The sequence below is a fragment of the Triticum aestivum genome, chromosome 6A (assembly GCF_018294505.1).
Source record: "Triticum aestivum cultivar Chinese Spring chromosome 6A, IWGSC CS RefSeq v2.1, whole genome shotgun sequence".
NCBI classification, from domain to species: Eukaryota; Viridiplantae; Streptophyta; class Magnoliopsida; order Poales; family Poaceae; genus Triticum; species Triticum aestivum.
The window spans coordinates 88,659,573-88,680,281 of NC_057809.1; the positions used below are offsets into that span (position 1 = coordinate 88,659,573).

Genomic DNA, 20,709 nt, shown 5'->3' on the forward strand with positions numbered 1-20,709 from the left:
TTGTTTTGACGACACGCCTTACCCATTGCCGACTCCCTAGCGTCGGTTTCAACTTACATCCATTTACCCATCCATCGCCGCCTCACCCTCCATTAGCATCGACGTGGCCGCCACGACCGCGTCTGGATCCGCCTGCCATGGATCTACCATCGACGACGAAAAAGAAGAGGGGAGGCGCAGCTAATTGCTCGCCAGAGTGCTTTAAACCTAGTGGCGGAGGAGACGTTTCACAACGGAGGGGATCCGATTTGCTAACCCCAAAAGCCCCCTGACCCCATACATATAGCAACGGAGAGGCACATATGCGGGTCGCCTCATAAGTTTTTATGGGCCGTCAACTTTTAGTAGATTTGTTCGGGCCGAAAAAAGCCAAAACCCGCATGACAGATGGAATTTTACACGTCGACGAGCTATTAGCGAATCTGCTAGAGATGCTTTTATGCCTCAACTCATCGGTAGAGTGGGGGAGATGAAGGAGGGGGTGGGGTGTTCGAGAGAAGAGAGTAGCACAACATGATTATGGGAGTTGATATCATTGACTGAGGTGATGTATGAAAAAAGAGAATTTTTTGCTACATGAACATAACCTCAATGGCGAGATGTAGTGCAATGGAATAAGGCGAAGTATTAGATGAAAATAGGTGCTCAATGAAAATCTGAGAATTTTCGCATGGTCTATCAGATCTATAATGAACAACACTGATCAAAAGGTGGGATCACTAATGATCCACTTAAACACAATTAGCAGAAAACCCCCTGACTCGTTCACCATTAAGGATGAAAAATCTTATACGCCTCAATCTTATACGCCGCCACGTTTCATGGGCCATGATGGAATTTTCAGGTTTTCACTGAATACCTATTTTCACTGGATACTTTGCCAGGAAATAAAGTTATCCATATCCCAAAAATATGTTACTCCTAATTTATTCCTTGAATTCACCCGCAAAATAATAATAATAATAATTTCTTGATTTTTTTTGTTTGATTTTAAGTCGGTTCACTCCGTCCTAAAAAAAAGCCGGTCATATTCCGTGCCCCAGAAAAGAAGGCGGTTCCTTTTTTGCCAGATCAATCAACGGCCCAGAGGCCAGACTTCTCTGCGATCTACTCGTACTTTGCCAGATCCCAAACTTCCCAAGTCCAAACCATCCCTTCCACCCAATCCCCCCCCGCGTCCCCCCACCCCTCTCTCGCGAAACCCTAGCCCCGCGCCGCCGCCATGGACGGGATCGACGCGGAGCTCGCGCGCGCGCAGGACGAGCGCCGGAAGCTGGAGGAGGCCCTGGCGGCCGGCGCGCCCATGGCCGTCTCCTCCGTCACCTTCGACAAGGACCTCTACGGCGGGGGCGGCTCCGGCTCCGACCGCTTCGCCGGCTACGACACCTCCATCCCGGCCTCCGAGGACGACGCGCCCGAGGACGACAGCGCCGAGCCCTCCGCCGCCAACCCCGCGGTGCGCCGTCTCGCGTCCTACACGGGCCACGCCGTCGCCGCCGCCGACATCCCCCGCTCGGAGGACGACGACGGGATGCCCGCCAAGAGGTCCCAGCGCATCATCGACCGCGAGGACGACTACCGCCGCCGCCGCCTCGACCGCATCATCTCGCCCGAGCGCCACGACGCCTTCGCGTCCGGGGAGGCCACCCCGGACCCCTCCGTCCGAACCTACGCCGATGCCATGCGCGAGAGCAAGGTGCAGCAGGAGAAGGAGCACGTGCTGCGGGAAATCGCCAAGAAGAAGAAGGAGGAGGAGGAGAAGGCCAAGGAGAAGAAGGCTGCGCCTCAGCCGCAGCCAGCCGCGACCAAACGGCGCAATAGGTGGGATCAGTCGCAGGACGGCGATGCTGCTGCTGGGGCCAAGAAGTCCAAGACCTCAGACTGGGATGCCCCTGATGCAACTCCTGGGATTGGGCGCTGGGACGCCACTCCTGGCCGTGTTGGAGATGCAACGCCCTCTGTGAGGAGGAATAGGTGGGATGAGACTCCAACTCCAGGGAGGATGGCTGACGCAGATGCAACTCCTGCAGCCGGTGGCATTACTCCAGGAGCCACCCCTTCTGGGGCATGGGATGCTACTCCTAAGCTGCCTGGTGGGCTTGTCACACCAACACCCAAGAAGCAGAGATCTAGGTGGGATGAGACACCAGCAAGTATGGGGAGTGCAACACCTGGTGGTACAGCAGCGACACCTGCTGGGTTCAACACTCCTGGGCAAACACCATTCGGAGCAGAGAACCTTGCCACGCCAACACCTGGTCACCTTGCTGCTCGTGGCCCGATGACTCCGGAGCAGTACCAGCTCTTGCGGTGGGAGCGGGACATTGAGGAGCGGAACAGGCCTCTCACTGATGAGGAGCTTGACTCCATGTTCCCGCAGGAGGGATACAAGATTCTTGAGCCTCCAGCTTCATACCAGCCCATACGTACCCCAGCAAGGAAGCTGCTTGCTACGCCAACACCTCTGGGCACACCAATGTATGCTATTCCAGAGGAGAACCGTGGACAGCATTTTGATGTGCCCAAGGACTTGGGTCCTGGTTTGCCCCTCATGAAGCCAGAGGACTACCAGTACTTTGGGACGTTGCTGAATGAGGACGAGGAGGAGCAGCTAACGCCAGAGGAGCAGAAGGAGAGAAAAATCATGAAGCTCCTGCTCAAGGTAAAGAACGGCACACCCCCACAGCGGAAGACAGCACTCCGGCAGCTCACGGACAAAGCACGCGAGTTTGGTGCTGGCCCATTGTTCAACAAAATCCTGCCATTGCTCATGCAGCCAACACTTGAGGACCAGGAGCGGCATCTCCTGGTGAAGGTCATTGATAGGGTGCTGTATAAGCTGGATGAGCTGGTCCGTCCATTTGTGCACAAGATTCTTGTTGTTATCGAGCCACTTTTGATTGATGAGGATTACTATGCTCGTGTTGAGGGCAGGGAGATTATCTCAAATCTTAGCAAAGCTGCCGGTCTTGCTACTATGATTGCTGCCATGAGACCGGATATTGATAACATTGACGAGTATGTGAGGAATACGACTGCTAGGGCATTCAGTGTGGTGGCTTCTGCTTTGGGTATCCCGGCCCTCCTCCCATTTTTGAAGGCTGTTTGTCAGAGTAAGAAGTCCTGGCAAGCTCGGCACACTGGTATCAAGATTGTTCAGCAGATTGCTATTCTCATGGGCTGCGCTGTTCTGCCTCACCTTAAGAACCTAGTTGAGATCATTGAGCATGGTCTAAGCGACGAGAACCAGAAAGTGCGGACGATCACTGCCCTATCTCTTGCTGCACTTGCTGAAGCTGCCGCACCCTACGGTATTGAAAGTTTTGATAGTGTGTTGAAACCTCTCTGGAAGGGTATCAGATCTCACCGTGGAAAGGTCCTTGCTGCCTTCTTGAAGGCTATTGGTTTCATCATCCCTCTTATGGATGCTCTGTATGCCAGTTACTACACGAAGGAGGTGATGCAAGTCCTGATTAGAGAGTTCCAGTCCCCAGATGAAGAGATGAAGAAGATTGTCCTGAAGGTTGTTAAGCAGTGTGTCAGTACAGAGGGTGTGGAGGCTGATTATATCCGGAGTGACATCCTTCCAGACTTCTTCAAACACTTCTGGGTTAGGAGAATGGCCCTAGATCGTAGGAACTATAAGCAACTTGTGGAAACAACAGTAGAGATGGCAAACAAGGTGGGAGTGACTGGTATCGTTGGGAAGATTGTTGAGGATCTGAAAGATGAAAGTGAGCCTTATAGGAGAATGGTGATGGAAACAATTGAGAAGGTGGTGGCCAACTTGGGTGCCTCGGATATTGATCCTCGTCTGGAGGAGCTGCTTATTGATGGCATCCTGTATGCTTTCCAAGAGCAGACAAGTGATGATGCAAATGTCATGCTTAATGGTTTTGGAGCTGTTGTGAATGCGCTCGGGCAGAGGGTCAAGCCTTACCTTCCTCAGATATGTGGTACCATTAAGTGGCGGTTGAACAACAAGAGTGCGAAAGTTAGGCAGCAAGCTGCTGATCTGATCTCAAGGATAGCTATTGTTATGAAGCAGTGCCAGGAGGAGCAGCTTATGGGTCACCTGGGTGTTGTGCTGTATGAGTACCTGGGAGAGGAGTATCCTGAGGTGCTGGGTTCAATTCTCGGAGCATTGAAGGCTATCGTGAATGTTATTGGTATGACTAAGATGACGCCTCCGATCAAGGATCTCCTTCCTCGTCTGACTCCCATCTTGAAGAATAGGCATGAGAAGGTCCAAGAGAACTGCATTGATCTAGTTGGTAGGATTGCTGATCGTGGAGCAGAATTTGTTCCAGCTAGGGAGTGGATGAGGATTTGTTTTGAGTTGCTGGAAATGTTGAAGGCTCACAAGAAGGGTATCAGAAGAGCCACTGTGAACACATTTGGTTATATTGCCAAGGCAATTGGGCCACAGGACGTGTTGGCCACTCTGTTGAATAACTTGAAGGTGCAGGAGCGACAGAACCGTGTCTGCACCACTGTAGCAATTGCTATTGTTGCTGAAACTTGCTCGCCTTTCACCGTTTTGCCCGCCCTCATGAATGAGTACCGAGTTCCGGAGCTAAATGTTCAGAATGGTGTATTGAAGTCTCTCTCTTTCCTCTTTGAGTATATTGGCGAGATGGGCAAAGATTACATATATGCTGTCACTCCCTTGCTCGAAGATGCCCTAATGGACAGGGATCTGGTTCACAGGCAGACTGCTGCATCTGCTGTTAAGCATATGGCTCTGGGAGTTGCTGGCTTGGGTTGTGAGGATGCTCTTGTCCATTTGCTTAACTATATCTGGCCCAACATATTCGAGACATCTCCCCATGTTATAAATGCCGTCATGGAGGCTATTGAGGGGATGCGAGTTGCTCTAGGTGCAGCTGTGGTTCTGAATTATTGCCTCCAAGGCCTTTTCCATCCAGCAAGGAAAGTACGTGAAGTATATTGGAAGATCTATAACTCGCTGTATATTGGTGCACAAGATGCACTTGTTGCCTCTTATCCTGCACTAGGCGATGATGGAGACAATATCTTCAGCCGTCCAGAGCTAGCCATGTTTGTGTGATCAATGTGAGTCTTATTTCTTATTTTGTATTTCTCACTGTAATATCTGTAATGTTTGAGTAGCTACTGAAAAGTTCTGCCAAGATATGAAATAAGTTTGTAATATTGGTTGATGCATTTTATGTTTACTAGTTTTGGGTGCTTAATTCAGCAATTCCTTTTGATCCAGACTATACTTGTAGGAGTTAGCTGTTCTTAAGCTTTTGGAGTAATGTTTACTCCAATACGGACAACAACTTTTAACCTGCAGTTATTGAGCACTATGCTCACTAGGTCTCTCCCTAGTATTTCAAGAGAAAAAAAAACTCAGCCAGAAATGGATCGAAACTCTGGTAATAGTTATTATTTAATTTCATTCAGCTCCCTCAGAATTTGCAACTATAGTTTGAAGTGCAAAATCTAGAACAGGAACACATTCAGATCAATTTTACATTGTCAAGACTTGAGCATGAAAATCTTTAAACTCCAAACATGTATGTTGTCCTGTTTAACAAAAGGTGGATGCAGGTAGTAAAACAAATTCTGTTAGTGGGTAGTTGTTTCTTTTCCTCTTCTTTCACATCTACTTTCTTGCCTTTGTATTCAACTGGTGTCAAGATTCTTTGTTTCATGCTCATTTATCTATTTGCGTAGATTCTTAAAATATTACACAGTCTTCTATTGTATTACTTTCAGTTTTACATTAGTCCCGAACTCTTAATAAATATCTAAGATTGGTGTCATTTTGTTGTGTTGTCCTGTAGATTTACATATCCTGCTTTGTGAAGACTTCACATTTTGAGGAGTATCTTATGTCCAGGTAACGAATCTGTATATGATGCTGTACATTCTGCTTGCAGTTCATCATGGACATGTATTTTTGTATGGCATATGCATGTTTTCGGCTAAAATGTATAAATTCCGTCAAGGTAGTAAATAGCTGCTCGGTTAAAGTAGAATCAGCTGTACAGGGAGTAGCACTCTGACCCATTGAGTGTATGTTTAAACAAATAGCTTTGCTCAGTTTAAATAGAATCAGCTGTATATGTCATTTTAGCATGCGAGCAGTAGCAAGTGGTGTTTAATCTGTGTCGTCACGTTTTGCATTTTGCTGTATGTTGTATTTTCTTTTGCTCTCTACTACAAATAATACAAAAGCAAGAATCTGATATGCAAACGCATTGGCAGGCAGGATGTGCATGTATCGTCATCCACATGCATCAATGCAGATGCATGTGAAGCTTGAACTGGGGTGGTATTTGAATTAGTGCTCACATTTATTTGAAATGGTGCTGTTTGTTCTTGCGAAGTCTGTTTTTATGAAGCTGCATTTTTGTATTTGCAGGCTTGTTGCTTCCTGAAGGGGGTGCAATCTTTAAGAAATACATTTTTTTGTCCTGGTTTACTGTACTGCTTTAACCTACTGCTGGAGTCCTATGGACTAACTGTTGCAGAACTGTTTTGTTTTCAGGGTATTTCTTTCCAAGTGTTACGCCGAAGAGTCTTCTTATCTGGATCTGCGGCCAGGCGACGTAAGGGCAGAACAGCATGTTAATTTCGCCGCAGCTGATAATATGTGAAATCAAGTCGTTAGTAGCGAAGACAATAAAATCACAGTAGCACCAATATCATCTTATTTATCATGTATATTTGGTTATGATGGCCAGCCTCTGCTGTCAAAACTCTGTTTTAGCGATGTTTTGTAACGCTGTAAACCATCAAGCTCTGTACTATGTGTGCTGTGGCATGATTATGTCTGGAATGCTTGCCTAGCTTGCGCTGTTTTACTGTTGATCACCTTTTGTGTTAAACACCTCTGCTGAATCCATGTTTCTGGCGGAGTATTCTTGGACTGATGTTCAATTTGCTTGAACCATAGCAAAATGCATCGTGTGTGTATTTATTACTCTTCTAACGATTTCTCAAGCAGTAGTTTAGTTATGATACTCCTTTTGTTTCAAAATAAATGACTCAACTAGTACAATCACTTATTTTGGGACGGAGGGAGTACATTTTAGATAATTTCACCGGATATGTGTGTAGCCCATGCAGTGCCACCACCAGCAAATTCACGATCTTCAGCGACGCAAACGCCGATATGTCGTGTTTGAGCGGCATGCTGTTGTGGTGGGAAGGAGCGAGCGGCCGTGGTGACCTGGTCTCGCCGACCGCCAATTCTGACCGAGACCGAACCGTGACCCACCGCACCACCCAAAACCAAGCGTCCCAGCCAAACCAAACCAAGCGTCCCAGAAACCACGCGCACGCGGCGCGCGAGCGCAACCAACTGCTGGCCAGCCCGCCCATCATCGGCCGTGTCTCCGACGCCACTTCCCTCCCCGCCCGGATCGGGCTCGCCGGCACCGCCCATGGCGTCCTCCTCTGCGCTGCTCACGGGGGAGCGCCTCGTCGTCTTCCTCTTCGCCGCGCGCGTCGCGCTCGCTGCCCCGGCTCGCCTCGCGGCCCCGCTCGCGCTCCTCGCGGGGGCCGCCCTCGCCGTCGAGCTCGCGGTGGACCGCTCCGCCGCGGCCCCTTCCTCCCCGCTCCGCCGGTTCAGGACAAGGTGCGGCCGCTCTCCCTCGCCTCGTTCCTATCCCATCCCACGGGATTAAACAAAATCATCGCGATTCGGCCACCCAGGCGGATTTCCCAGAGTGTAAATTTCGTCTCGTTCGGTTCCTCCGCCAGAAGAATGTGTGCGTATAGATGAGCTCGAATTGCTGGCAGGCGCATGCGGTTCTCCTGCAAAAAAAAATAAAAAAAAATCTCTAGTGCGAATTGGTCAAGACGAGCCTCATTTCAATGGGTTGCCAACACGATTGGGGAATAATCGGTGGTGTGGTTAGGGCATTGGCAGATGCGCTGGGGATGATGGTGGTGCAGATAGGAGCTTAATCCTCGGTCGATTCGAGTCATTGATTTAGCATACGCAGTAGAAATGCGGCTTGCCCTTGGCTTAGCGACCATCCCTGAGTAGAATGTAAAAGTTCAGGGGTCTGTTGAAATTTAGTCTAGATCTTATGATGCGCAATCCCAATTGTGCACCTTCACTCTACATCGTGTTTGAGTTATGTGGCTATTTCATTTTATCGCCTCTTTTGTGGCAAGCTACAAAATAAAATTGCACCTAGCGCTTGTTGTCTGATGCATATACCCTCCAGGCCAGGTGCTTCATCAGGCATTCTTCTTGGCGCAACTACTTTGCCTTGTGTCATGCTTGCACGGTTAATCCAGCTTTCGAGGATCTTACCGACAGATCCTAATGGAGCACAAGGTATGTTCCTAAATTTATTGTTTTCATCAACAATTCACAAGTCAGATGCCTTGTGAAGTGCAGTTATCCTCTATTTTATCCATGTGTATTGAACACCTTTTTTTCGTGATGCATACAGTTCACTAACCACATATATTTTGGTTTATGTGGCCAGAATTTGCATACCTCGAAATGCAGTATTGGGCAGTATCCATCAGCTGTGTCAGTGTGCTGGCTTTCTTCCTTTGGCATCTACGTCAGTCTGCCAACAATGAGATTTCTAAAACTTTGAAATATGGTTCATTGATGGTAGTTTTATATCTAGTGACATTCTTGCTGTTCTTCCTAGTGAAGACTGATGGAGGTAACGTGCAAGTATTTATCTGCATTCAATGATAATTACATTGTGTTTTTTAAATCTAATTCAAGTCGAAAGATGAGAAGGATTTGACAAAATAATTGTGTTGAATTTATTGTAGGTCTGTTAGCGATGACCAAAAATGGGTATCTGCTCTGCCATGGAGTGGCTGCTGTGATCTTGATCAAGCACATTCTAGAGAAGTTCCCTTCATGTTCATCTTTTGGTTTGTACCTGAAGTCTAAGATGTAATTAGATCTTTATTTCTATTCTTCTGTTTATATCTGATTGCATATCCTTACATGCATTTATACATTTTTCCAAGATACCTTATGGATTAAGATAAATCCCATGCAGAAATATATATGCACATAAGAACGATTGCAATTGCCCTCACTTTGTTTAGTATCTTTTGCATGTAAGGCCAACTATTTTGTATGGATCTTGTTTAGTAGTGCAATTTATTAGTATATCTCCTCTTCATTTTGACTTGGAAGTGCAACCTTTTTCTTATTCACACTCTTCTGTTTATTCCAGGGGAGGGACTTCTGGTGTCAAGTGGTCTCGTTGTTTACTTCGGTGATATTCTGGCTCGTACTCTTTCAAAGGTGTGAATTGTTCGTAAATCCTAACTATATGTTTGCTATAAAAAAAGAGCAAATCTGATGGCCTGTATCATTTTAATTGCACTGGCAGATGGAGTTCTCTGCATCACCAGGGGCATTCATACACACACCTGGAACTCAAAGCGAGATAGCCACCGTTATTCAGGTAGGGTATTTGTTATTTTGATCGTCTGGCTTGAGCTTTATAGCATTTCCATCTCGTACTTCCTTTGGCACGGGTTTTTGCTTGGTCTTTTTCTACTTCCCTGTTATTTCTTACGTCTGGCTTGAGCTTAATAGCATTTACATCTCGTACTTCTTTTGGCAGGGTTTTTTGCTTGGTCTCTTTCTACTTCCCTTGCTGTACAAAAGTTCTCTTCAAGTTTGGGTTTACTGTCGAACATTGGGCAAGCAACGAACACAAGCAATTGAGAAACGAGTAGAAAAAAGAGCAGGCTCTGCTGTATTTTATGTCTCGTTGTTGTTGGTGTTACTGTTCTTAGTGCCGTCATGGACGCGGCTTGTTCAAGGTCTTGAAGTCCATCCGTTTGTTTGGTAAGAATCACCGTTTGACTTTCATGGGAAGAGCATACCACTCATCAGTAGTGGAATTAACATTTTAACTTTGCACTCTGTTCTTTCTCGGAAAATCTTCTGTATATTTACAGATACTGATTTTGTTGTTTGCTTAATGGCTCATTATTTCACAGGGTTCTTAACTACATGTTCACCAATTCAGATGAACGGCTTCTTTTATGCGCATACTGGATATTTGTCATATGTGTATCAATTAGAAGGTTCTACAGTATATCAAAGCAAAGCAAAACAGAGAGAATTCTTTTGCGCAAGTATTATCATCTTGTTGCTGTCCTGATTTTCTCTCCTGCCGTTATATTTCAGGTAATGTATACATCTTCTCTAATCTAATCCCACTAGTATATTTCGAAAGTTATTGTAATAAATTTTGATCTATGCTTTGCAGCCTGCTTTCTTGGACTTGGCATTTGGTGCCGCATTTGCTCTTTTCTTAATACTGGAGATGATTCGTGTAAGAATCTTTTGATTCTCCTACGTCCTTCCTCACTCTCTTCCCTTTTCCCTTTCAATAGTATCTATTATGCCAAGTTGTGCTCATTTTTCCACAAATGTTCAACTATGTCCTCAGGTTTGGGAAGTATACCCTCTTGGGCATACCATACATCAATTCATGAACGCTTTCACTGACCATCGCGATTCTGAGATTCTAATTATTAGGTAAGTGTGCTTTAGTAGTCTTTCTTTTCCATATTTTACATCTTTCACTGTAGGATATAACGTATTTTATTGGATTTTTTCAGTCATTTCTCACTCTTACTGGGCTGCGCACTTCCTAAGTGGATGTCATCTGGATTCAATGATCGACCCCTAGCCCCTTTTGCTGGAATTCTCAGCTTAGGGATAGGTGATACAATGGTAGGTCCAGTGGCCTGTTAATATTCCTTACTCTACGCCTTCTTCTAATACAAAATGACGTGCACTTTGGTGCGTGTCTGAGGAAAAACAATCCCTATTGTACTGTGTTATATCTGATGTATTCTCTGATTTGCACCCAGGCATCAATGATAGGGTACAAGTACGGTGTCCTAAGATGGAGCAAGACAGGAAGTGAGTTCGGTTTTCTTATATTTCTTTGGTCCTTCCGCACTTGTCTGCTGATCACTTATGCATGTTTCCTGAAATGTTAGAGAAAACAATTGAAGGCACGGCAGCAGGCATAACTTCTGTACTGGCAGCCTGCTCAATCTTGGTGACACTCTTAGCTTCAAGCGGATACATTCTTTCACAGGTTCGATCTCTTAATTTCGTGCACCGAACCGACCAAAGCTTTATGCTAGAACATGCAACACAATTTAGATAAAAACTCCCACTGACCGTTTTCTTATGTTGGCACAGCACTGGTTGTCACTTTCATTAGCTGTGACTTTGAGCTTATTACTTGAAGCGTATACGACCCAGCTGGATAACGCTTTCATACCCCTTGTATTCTATAGCCTTCTATGTCTATAAAGCAAGAGCAACCTGTTATACATCCAACTGACCTTGAGGTCCTCTTTTTGGTTCCTGCTAATATATATAGTACAGCAAGGCAATAGCTAGTCATTTGATCTCTTTGCCTCCTTGGTACTCCTTTGTACCACCTCTGATCTAAAGTGTAGGCTTAGGTATAAGAATACGAAAATAGAATTAGTGAATATGGAGTACTTCAGTAGAGGACATCTTTGGTACAGATGAAGCTCTATGCTGTAACTGTAAGTTTGTAACAGCAGCTTATCTTGGAGTGGTTCCGTTCCATCAACTCTTTTGATCTTCTGTTGGGCGCATCAAAATACGAGTTGTATGAAGTAATGATGAGTGTGGATATTATGGTCATGCTGTTGTGAAAACCGTTGATTTTACAATCTGTTGGGCTGAGAAATGAAAGCGAAGTCGAGCCATCATTTCCCCCTTCTTTATTGAAGCAAGAAGGTAGACCAATTGCAAAACAGCACCATAAGTTCATTTTAGCAACTACTATAGCATAAGCTTAATTATTAATTACTAGCCATAGAACAAATATAAGTTACTACTTAATAAATTAGAAGAGTAGCATATAAAAGCCATTTAACAGTGGCATTATTGCATTTGTTTGCTAGCGATAGCAAAAATTACTTAGTTAGCAAAATGATTGTATAAAATCATTTGTAAATGACATTACATGAATTAACTACTAACCATGGCAAAATTCAACATTAGCAGTAGGTGAATTTAGCTACTCCCTTTGTTCACTTTTGTAAGTCGTTTAAGAGAGCTGAAATTGAACTATTTTAGATGCTGTCTTAATAAATGTCTAAAAGGTTTTACAAAAGTGAATGGAGGGAGTACTAAAGATATAACAAAACTTAATCTGGCAATCAATGGCTTGATGGTTGGTTCACAAGCAAGATCATCGACATGAAGGTCGGTAAGTATCTCGGGGAATTTCAGGAGGTGGCTTAGGGGCAGGGTCAGGTTCATCGCGACCATTCTCGTCCTTCGGTCTAGTTGCCGGCTCCGGTAGCAGGCACAAGACCACTGCGCTGCCCACGAATCGCCCTGCAATGGGGGTGATGGAGGCATCGATTTTCTCTCCTATGGCACTTGCTTCAGCCTCACAGTCCCATGTCCTCCTGGTGTCTTCTTACACGAGCCGCCCGATCGTCCGACCTCCTTGCGTCCTCTTGTGCTGGGGACCTCATGTTGCGCCACACCCTCCTACTCTTTGACGTGTCACTCGACATTTTCCTTGGGGCCAGATCTGGCAAGCCAGATGAAGAGGCGTTGTTCCACTCACATCACACCATCATGTTTAGACAGAGAAAGAGAAAGGCATTGTCTCGTTGAGAGGGATGTGTCAGAGTAAGAGGTTTATGGTTTCTAATGTGAGCCGAGCTTACATAATGTCCAGACACATCAGATATTGTAGTTACTGAAAATCGTGTGCGATGTGCCACAACATAGCAAACGAGCGCCAGAAACGATCGTGTGTGATGTGGGATTTTTTTTTTAACGCAAAGGCAAAAGATTTGGCTCATTCATTAATTAAGGGGAGAGACAAGGTTTAAGTCGAAGCCACATGAGGCCCACTGAATACAAAGTCATTACTCTCGCGTATCAAATTACTCAGGCGTTTCGCACCCGCTAGCACCCAGAGCCTAGCTTCCTCCTTCAAGTTTCGCAAGATAATTTGGGGGGGCGTCGATTTCTTCTGGAAGACCCTTGCATTTCTCTCATTTCAAATAGTCCAGGTGGTGAGCAAGGTGAGGGTCGCCATAGCCTTGCTGCGCCTGGCCATATGAGTCCACCAACTACTGAGAGAGTGATGAGCCGCCCACTGGTTGGTGTTGATATCGCCAATTTGCAACCAATCTCTAATCAGCCTTCACAACCGCATAGTGTACCGACATCTGTAGAAAAGGTGAGCGGTGGACTCGAACTCCCTCTTGCATAACGGGCAGAGACCACAATTTTGCATCCCGCGCCGCTCTAGGCGGTCAGCCGTCCACACCCTATTTTGGATGGCTAGCCATGCGAAGAATTTGACCTTGGGGGGTGCCCAGACTTTCCAAATGACCTTGTTCATGGGCGTGAGGATAGCTCCCATGAATTGCACCTTATATGCTGATTTGGCCGAGTATTCCCCATTAGGGGAGAGCTTCCAAATGATGGTGTCATGGACGTCTTGGGAGATGTTTATATGAGAGAGCAGAGACCACAGTTCAACGAATTGAGTCACATGATTCCAAGTCAGCTCACAATGCATGTCGATGGCCTTGATCCACGCATCATCGTGCAAGGCCCTACTAACCTTCCAACTTTTGCGCTTCGAGATCTTGTATATGAGGGGTGCAACATCAATTGGCTTCTTGCCGCTGAGCCACGGTGCGTCCCAAAATGGCGTCCTTTCCCCATTGCCAACTGTGATGGTGGTGAGAGCATAAAAAAGATCCATGTCCTCTTTGTCGCATGGGTTTCCCGAACCAACCCAAATCTTCGTTGGGTCATGCCACTCATACCATGGCCAACGCAACCGGAGAGCTCTGGCAAATTTGTCAAGATGTAAGACACCTAATCCTCCTAGGTGAGTAGGCCTACAGACCATTTCCCAATTAACCTTGCACTTCCCTCCGGAGACCTTTTTCGTGCCCGCCCAAAGGTAAGCACGCTCAATCTTGTTGATGCTCTGGAGAACGGATGGTGGCACAATGAGTGGGGTGAGGTGGTGGATGGCCTGGGAGGTGAGGACCGACTTCACAAGAGCCCCACGTCCAATGGAGGTGATATGCATGCCCTCCCAAGGCACAAGCTTGTTCGCAATTTTGTCCTCCAGGTGTTGGTAGTCCACTCGCTTAAGTTGCCAAACAGAAAGCGGCAATCCGAGATATCTCATGGGGAAAGAAGCTCGAGTGGCTGGCATGTCCTCAAGTATGGCGTCCAAATCCAAGTGTCGACACCGAATAGGCACCACGGAGCTCTTGTGAAAGTTTGTGTGCATCCCTGTGACCTCACCAAACCCCTCCAGGATGTCGGCCAGGTTTCTAATATCCTCCCGAATTGGCGCCACAAAGACAGCCGCGTCGTCAGCATAGAGTGATGTCCGAATAATGGTGCCACGCCCTCTAATCTTGTGCAGAAGCCCAATCCGAGTGGCTGAGTTGAGCAGTTGTTGTAGCGGGTCAATTGCAATAACAAAAAGAAGCGGTGACATCGAGTCTCCTTGCCGTAGGCCCTTCCCGTGGCTAATCGGAGAACCGGGAACCCCATTGAGGAGCACCCGTGATGATGAGGTGCTAAGAAGGGCAGCAATCCAGTCACGAAATCTGCTAGGGAAGTCGCGCCGCTGAAGAATATCAAGGACATATTCCCACCGGACCGAGTCAAAAGCTTTTCGGATGTCCAGTTTGAAAAGGAGTGATGGAGTCTTATTCTTGTGGAGGCGGCGTGTAAGGTTTCTAACGTACATGAAGTTGTCATGAATGCTTCTCTTCTTTATGAAAGCACTTTGGGCGTTGGATATGAGGTTGTTAATGTGTGGGCTAAGCCTCGCTGCAAGCATCTTGGAGACAATCTTGGCAATGGCATGGATGAGGCTAACGGGCCGGAAATCAGTGATGTCTTCTGCCCCATCCTTCTTGGGCAGAAGCACAATATTAGCGGAGTTGAGCCATTGGAAGTTGTCTACATGTAGGTTGCCAAAGTTATGAATCACAACCATGACCTCCACCTTAATGATATCCCAACAAGACTTAAAGAATGCACCGGTAAAGCCATCCGGGCCGGGTGCCTTGTCGCACGGCATATGATCAATGGTGCACTTGACCTCCTCCTCAGTGAAAGGTGAATCACGACCTTCCAAATCAACTTGGCCCATTTCAATATTTGCCCAATTAAAATCCCGACTCCTTGGCGTGCCTCTTCCAATGGCGCTGGAGAAATGATTATGCACAATAGTTTCCTTCTCCAAGTGGTCGGTGACCCACCCATTGTTATGCTTTAACCGGTGTATGTGGTTCTTGCGCCGTCTACCATTGACCCTCAGATGGAAAAACTTGGTGTTAGCGTCGCCCTCTCTGATGTTGGAAATGCGAGCACACTGCTTCTTACGCGCCCTCTCTAACACAGCCAGGCTCATGACCCGCCTCTTCAGCCTAATCCGGAGGTCCTGCTCATCATGGGAGAGAGGGCGAGATTCTTGAGCAATGTCAAGTTGAAGGATGATAAGCAAGGCCGCATGAAGATGAAGCTTGGCCTTGGAGAAGAGTCCCTTACTCCATCTAGACAGATGCAAGCTCGTATTCTTTAGCTTATGGAATAAAACATGACAGGGCTCCGAGTGAGAGATTGGTTCTTGCCAAGCCTGTTGCACAACATCCATAAATCCTGGGATTCTTGTCCAGAAATTCTCAAACTTGAACGTGCGAGGTCGCCGAGGGCCACTGTCATCGGCAAGAAGAAGGGGGCAATGATCAGACAGGGAGCTTGATAGGGCATGCAAGATGTGTGAGTCAAAATGTATGTCCCATTCAGAATTGCAAAAGAAGGAGTCGAGTTTGCACAAGGTCGGGTTCTCCCTTTCATTGCTCCAAGTGAACCGACGATTCTGTAAGTGGATTTCCTTGAGCTCACCAAGATTCAGCGCTGCTCTAAATCGGTTTATCCGGCTAATGTTGATGTTTCTCTTATTTTTGTCTCGTGCCCGGTAAATTTGGTTAAAGTCACCGAGAGCAAGCCACTTGACTCCGGCATTTGGCTTCAGGGCCACCAGCTCTCCGAAAAAATCATTCTTCCGGCCGGAATCCGTTGGGCCATAGACGGATGTGATCAAAAACTGCGAATCAGAGTTGCGGATGTTTACGTTGGCGGAGAGACAAAATTCGGATGTCCTCACATTTGAAACCTCAATAACAGAGTCATCCCAGAGCATGACTAAGCCACCGCGAGTGCCATTGGCGGGCCTTTGAGCAAAGCTACGGAGCCGGTTGCCGCCGAGATAGCAAGCAAGGAATTGATCAATACATGCCATTTTCGTTTCCTGAAGACAAACAATGTGGCAAGAAGAAGCGGAAATTGTTTCATGGACCGTCGCACGTCTGTCAGGGCAGTTTAACCCCCTGACATTCCAACTCATGATGTTAATCTTTTTTTCTACCATTGAGAAATAGAGCAGTCTTCATAAAGTAGCCTCCCAGGCCAAGTTCACATAGCAGCCACAAAGGGCACAATAGAACCAGCATGCTGGACAGCAACTGATGCCAACAGGGTAGATTCATAACACAAACATGAGCCCCACAACATAACAGAGACACAGAAAGTTTTGCTAACATGATGAACTAAAAAACTACAGCAGGTGGGCCTTTGAAATGCTTCAGGCTCCAGTGCCGACCTCCGAGCTGACGGCGCCGTCATGGTCCAGTGCAGCAGCTCCGCCATGCTCTAGCAGTGCGTCCTCCACTTCAGCAGCCCGACCTGAGTCAAGTTGGAACAGCGCCCTGAGTGCAGAGATCACCGTTCCTGGGACTTGATCCTTGAACTGGTCGGCGAGCTCTTTCATCGCGCGCTCAGCAACATCCTCTCCATCTTTGACGATTCCCAGACCACGACACACAAAAGCCTAGGCCTCCTTGGCAGCAGGGGCGGCCCGGCGACGCGCTTTGATTCTTGCACTGGACCCCCGAAGAGAGAACCCACCGTTGCAGTCGATGTCCATCCCGGCCAGAGTCTTGCACCTGTTGGTGAGTGCCCTTGACTGTTGGACAGGAGGCAAAAGCAGCAGCGGTGCTGTGGCCTGCATGAAGAGTGGAGCCAAGATGTTCGAGCTGTCTACTTCAGTGGCAGTCGGGGCGGACACAACCGCACTCTCCACGGGAGCCTCGAAACCAGGTGGATGAGGCGGCGTAACCACAGACAGAGGCTGGACGAGACGGCACGGTGAACATAGTTGTAGGGCCGCCTGTACCCCGGCGGAGAGCGCGTCCATTGAAGGGACATGGCCGCCCTCTGAGCTTGGCATCGCCGGAAGCACCGATGAGGGAGATCCGGGTGGCGTGAGGTTGCTGCGAGACCGTTGCCTGGCCGCGTGTGGTGAGACCTGACGATGGGGACTGCGTCCCCGCTCCTGCGTTGGGGAAGTAGGCAGCGTGGCCAGGCCAGCTTCTGCAGCCCCAGGCTGCTGAATGTGACGCCACACCAGGGCACCAGCAGCATCGCGATGCGGCCTGGCCAACGGCGTGCTCTCCCCTTGAACAATTGTTGCCGGCGTAGGTGCGGCACCCCGGTGACGATCACGACGGTCCTCAGCATGCCTTCCTTCATCCCGTCGTCCTCCCTGTCGCGCCTCCCCTCCACAGCGCGCGAGCGACTACGAAAGAAGCGGTCGGACCATGACCCTTGGCGCTCGCCTGGGCGCCCACGTCGGTCTGCGTCGTCTCTGTCTCGGCGACGTTTGTCGTCGTCATCGTCGCGGCGACGGCGGTCGTTGCCGTTGTTGTGTCGTCCACCTTGGTTGCTCTCCCTGATGGCAACCTCTCCATCAATGATCCCATATTGCCAGTCGAACTGGTGCTGGTAGCGCGGCGTTGAAGCGTCCTGACCAAAGTCTTCATGCAGGTCGAGATGCACGATCACCCGGTACGTGAGCCCAAGCCTCCCCTGTTGTTGTGTTGAGGAAGAGCTGGCCGCAGCAGAGTTGAAGCCAGGGAGCGGCTCAGAGCTGGAGACGATGATGCTGCTGCCGGTCGCGTTGCCGCCGATGAGTGTCAACCACATGACCTTGGGAATCGCTGATGGATTGGCCGTCCAAGCCCAGAGGTTGAGCGACGACGCGTCTTCTTTCTGGGTCGTGGCCGCATCAAAGTAGTGCGTGACGGCCGCGCCGCCGATGAGCTTGCGCGCGACCTCCTCGTTCCACGCGTTGAGTGGAACATTCTCCAGGCAGAGATGCACATGGTGGCGCAGCTTGACCGCGTCGGCATGAGCACGCGGTGACCAGTTGGAGAAGCGGATGTCCAGCTCTCCCTCCAATATCCTTCCTGGCACGACGGTGACGGCGTCGCGGTGGTGCTGATGCTTGAAGGTGATGAAGAAATCTTCTGGATAGTGCGGGATGACGACGAAGAACTCCTTGCTGATGTGGGTGCGCGACTGGATGACGTTGGCGATGTCAGCGGCAGCCACGCGAGGACGCCTCCCACCGAGCCACACGATTGCTGCATTGTTTTGCAGGAAGGCCGCCTGCTGCTCCAAAGCGGGTGTGGTCGCCATGACCACGGCGCCCTCAGCTGGGCGTGTCGCAGGGTCCCCAGGCCGAGGCATGGCTGTCTCAGACGAGGGGAGCTGCCGGTCCGGATGGGGACCCGTCGGTGAAGCGGGAGGGGGTGGGGTGGGACGGGGGGACCAAAGCGCAGCTCACAGTTCTTGGCCTTGTGCCCACTTCTTGAGCAGAGGTTGCAACGGATGGGGTCCCTGCAATTGATGGCAATATGCCCTCTTGAATGACAGTGGAAGCAGCGCCTTCTCTCCCTCTTCTGCCTTGAATTTGAGTGAGACTGAACACCATGGAAACCAGCTGGCTGGTAGCTGCGATTTGAATGCTTGTAGCCGGTAGAAGAGTTCCTCCACCAGTACCTTGGCTTGACCAGCTCCCAGCGAACATTAAGAGCAGGATTTGCCCCCTCTAGCAAGATCTGAAGAGCAGGCGCAGCAGGGCGCGGGGCGCCGCGCACGGCATCTGCAAAGGAGGGGGTGCCGCGCTCATAATGGCCCTCTGGCGCTACCGTCGCATCGCCACCAGCGGCAGTAACACGCCCTCCTTGAAAGCGGCCGGTGAGAGCTTGACTTGAGCTGGCGTTGGCTTGGAGCGGAGTTTTCGGGGCAAAGGACGAACCCGACGGCGTCGGGCGGCGAGCGTTGGGGGACGGGATTTGGAGCCGGTAGGGTGGTGGCGGTGGGGTAGGGAAGCCAGGGGGTCTGGACGAGGTGGCCGTTGCTGTGGAAGCAGGGGAAGCAGGGGATGCGCGGGATACTGGCACCATGGCTTGTGGCTGTGGCCGCCGGAGCGGCGGGGCACAGGGTGCGGGGGCGGCGCGGTCGCCTTAGCCGTCGCCCAGCTCGTGATGTGGGATTTCACATAGCAAACAAGCGTTACAACTGTAACTGTGAGCCATTTGCTCACAGGGCACTTCACACACTGGCCCAACGTGTAACTTCCTATGCAATAGCCATATCACACGCATTTCTGACTCAACCAGACCATGTGCGACGAGCTTATGTGCAGTATCTTCATCTCCTTACACATACAACATCTCTCTCTGAGATATTAGTTCATCAACAATTTCCATGCCATATCCATTGCTCCGTCTTAAGCGGTACCTCCACTGGCCGACCCAACTCCACTACCCTCTCCGCTTCCGGTAGAACCATTTGCGCTACCAGACCCTCCGCCACCGCCCATTGCATTACCAGCACGGCCAACGCCACTACCACCACCGGAGTTGCCACCGCCACTACCCCCACTTCCACCTCCAACACCACCGCCTCCTCCGTTGCTCACACTCACCCCACCACGCCCGATGTGAACACCGACACCGACACCACCTCCAGCTCCAGCCCCTGCATGCACACCGCCGGCGCCACCGGCCCCACCCCCACCTCCGCCGATCCCCACATCGATACCACCACGCCCCACGTCAATGCCAACGCCTCCACCCGCGCCACCGCCGGCACTTGCACCGCCACCACGGGTAGTGCCAGCTCCGCCTCCAAGCCCACCGCCGACAGCGATGGACACGTCGTGCCCGCCATGGCCTATGCTGATACCGAAGCCCCGGCCGCCACCCTCCCCGCTGCCACCTTTGATGGAGAACGACTTGCTGTCATCCAGTGTGGTTTTATCCTCCCGTAGGAGCCTTGCTTGGGCAAGCTGGAGAAGTGAAACGCACAGCAGCACTATAGCTGAGACGGCCAGACGGCGGCAGGAGGTGGGAGCGGCCATGGAGGAGCTGCAAGGATGAACGGCACAGTTGCTTGTGTAGGTGTGCTGAACTGCTGATGACCCTGCTGTGCGCAGTGCGTGGATTTTTATAGAACAAGTAAAGCCGATGTCTCATAGTCCATACTGGAATAAGCAGCCACAAAGTAAAGGTGATCTGATCCTAGTGAGGTGTATAGCAATTGCCAACTGGCCAAGAGAATTCTCAGGTGCACATGTTTGTGCTACCAGAAAACAAAAACAAGCTTAAGCCACATGATCATCTATGGGATTAGAACTTTGATCTCCAGTTAAGTAGCATATAGCCAGGTTTGAGACATTTTTTGGCTGGATTGAAGGGGAAATGCTACTGAATTGTTGTTTCGGGTAAGATTTTTGCTCACAACGTTCCATGATGTGGTGC

General features: G+C 49.2%; 3 protein-coding genes across 4 annotated transcripts; 2 read left to right on the forward strand and 1 right to left on the reverse strand.

Annotated features, from left to right (window-relative positions):
• The first annotated feature begins 1,092 nt into the window (after positions 1 to 1,092).
• Positions 1,093 to 6,843, forward strand: LOC123132227 (splicing factor 3B subunit 1). The gene is made up of 3 exons (XM_044551998.1): positions 1,093 to 5,076; positions 5,814 to 5,869; positions 6,521 to 6,843. The coding sequence occupies exon 1, from the start codon at positions 1,223 to 1,225 to the stop codon at positions 5,069 to 5,071; it is 3,849 nt and encodes a 1,282-aa protein (XP_044407933.1). The 5' UTR covers positions 1,093 to 1,222; the 3' UTR covers positions 5,072 to 5,076; positions 5,814 to 5,869; positions 6,521 to 6,843.
• A 437-nt stretch (positions 6,844 to 7,280) lies between these two features.
• Positions 7,281 to 11,650, forward strand: LOC123132228 (dolichol kinase EVAN). Of its 2 annotated transcripts, none has more exons than XM_044551999.1 (14): positions 7,281 to 7,612; positions 8,211 to 8,323; positions 8,478 to 8,666; positions 8,782 to 8,886; positions 9,198 to 9,268; positions 9,357 to 9,431; positions 9,594 to 9,820; positions 9,976 to 10,165; positions 10,248 to 10,313; positions 10,431 to 10,519; positions 10,603 to 10,717; positions 10,858 to 10,909; positions 10,990 to 11,090; positions 11,198 to 11,650. In XM_044551999.1, the coding sequence occupies exons 1-14, from the start codon at positions 7,419 to 7,421 to the stop codon at positions 11,309 to 11,311; spliced, it is 1,701 nt and encodes a 566-aa protein (XP_044407934.1). In that variant the 5' UTR covers positions 7,281 to 7,418; the 3' UTR covers positions 11,312 to 11,650. The 2 variants fall into 2 exon arrangements, with proteins under 2 accessions (XP_044407934.1, XP_044407935.1); XM_044552000.1 differs by having other exon boundaries at positions 11,261 to 11,650.
• Positions 11,651 to 19,581: 7,931 nt separating this feature from the next.
• On the reverse strand, positions 19,582 to 20,484 carry LOC123130361 (glycine-rich cell wall structural protein 1.0-like). The gene has a single exon (XM_044550275.1). The coding sequence runs from the start codon at positions 20,307 to 20,309 to the stop codon at positions 19,677 to 19,679; it is 633 nt and encodes a 210-aa protein (XP_044406210.1). The 5' UTR covers positions 20,310 to 20,484; the 3' UTR covers positions 19,582 to 19,676.
• Positions 20,485 to 20,709: the final 225 nt, after the last annotated feature.

What these genes read in the sequence shown, in the direction of transcription:
- LOC123132227 (XM_044551998.1), top strand. Translation starts at nt 1,223, where the DNA reads ATGGACGGGATCGACGCGGAGCTCGCGCGCGCGCAGGACGAGCGCCGG.
- LOC123132228 (XM_044551999.1), top strand. Translation starts at nt 7,419, where the DNA reads ATGGCGTCCTCCTCTGCGCTGCTCACGGGGGAGCGCCTCGTCGTCTTC. An exon ending in CCTAGTGAAGACTGATGGAG is followed by an intron (nt 8,667 to 8,781) that starts GTAACGTGCAAG and finishes AATTTATTGTAG; the next exon opens with GTCTGTTAGCGATGACCAAA. An exon ending in TAATACTGGAGATGATTCGT is followed by an intron (nt 10,314 to 10,430) that starts GTAAGAATCTTT and finishes CTATGTCCTCAG; the next exon opens with GTTTGGGAAGTATACCCTCT.
- LOC123130361 (XM_044550275.1), bottom strand. Translation starts at nt 20,309, where the DNA reads ATGGCCGCTCCCACCTCCTGCCGCCGTCTGGCCGTCTCAGCTATAGTG.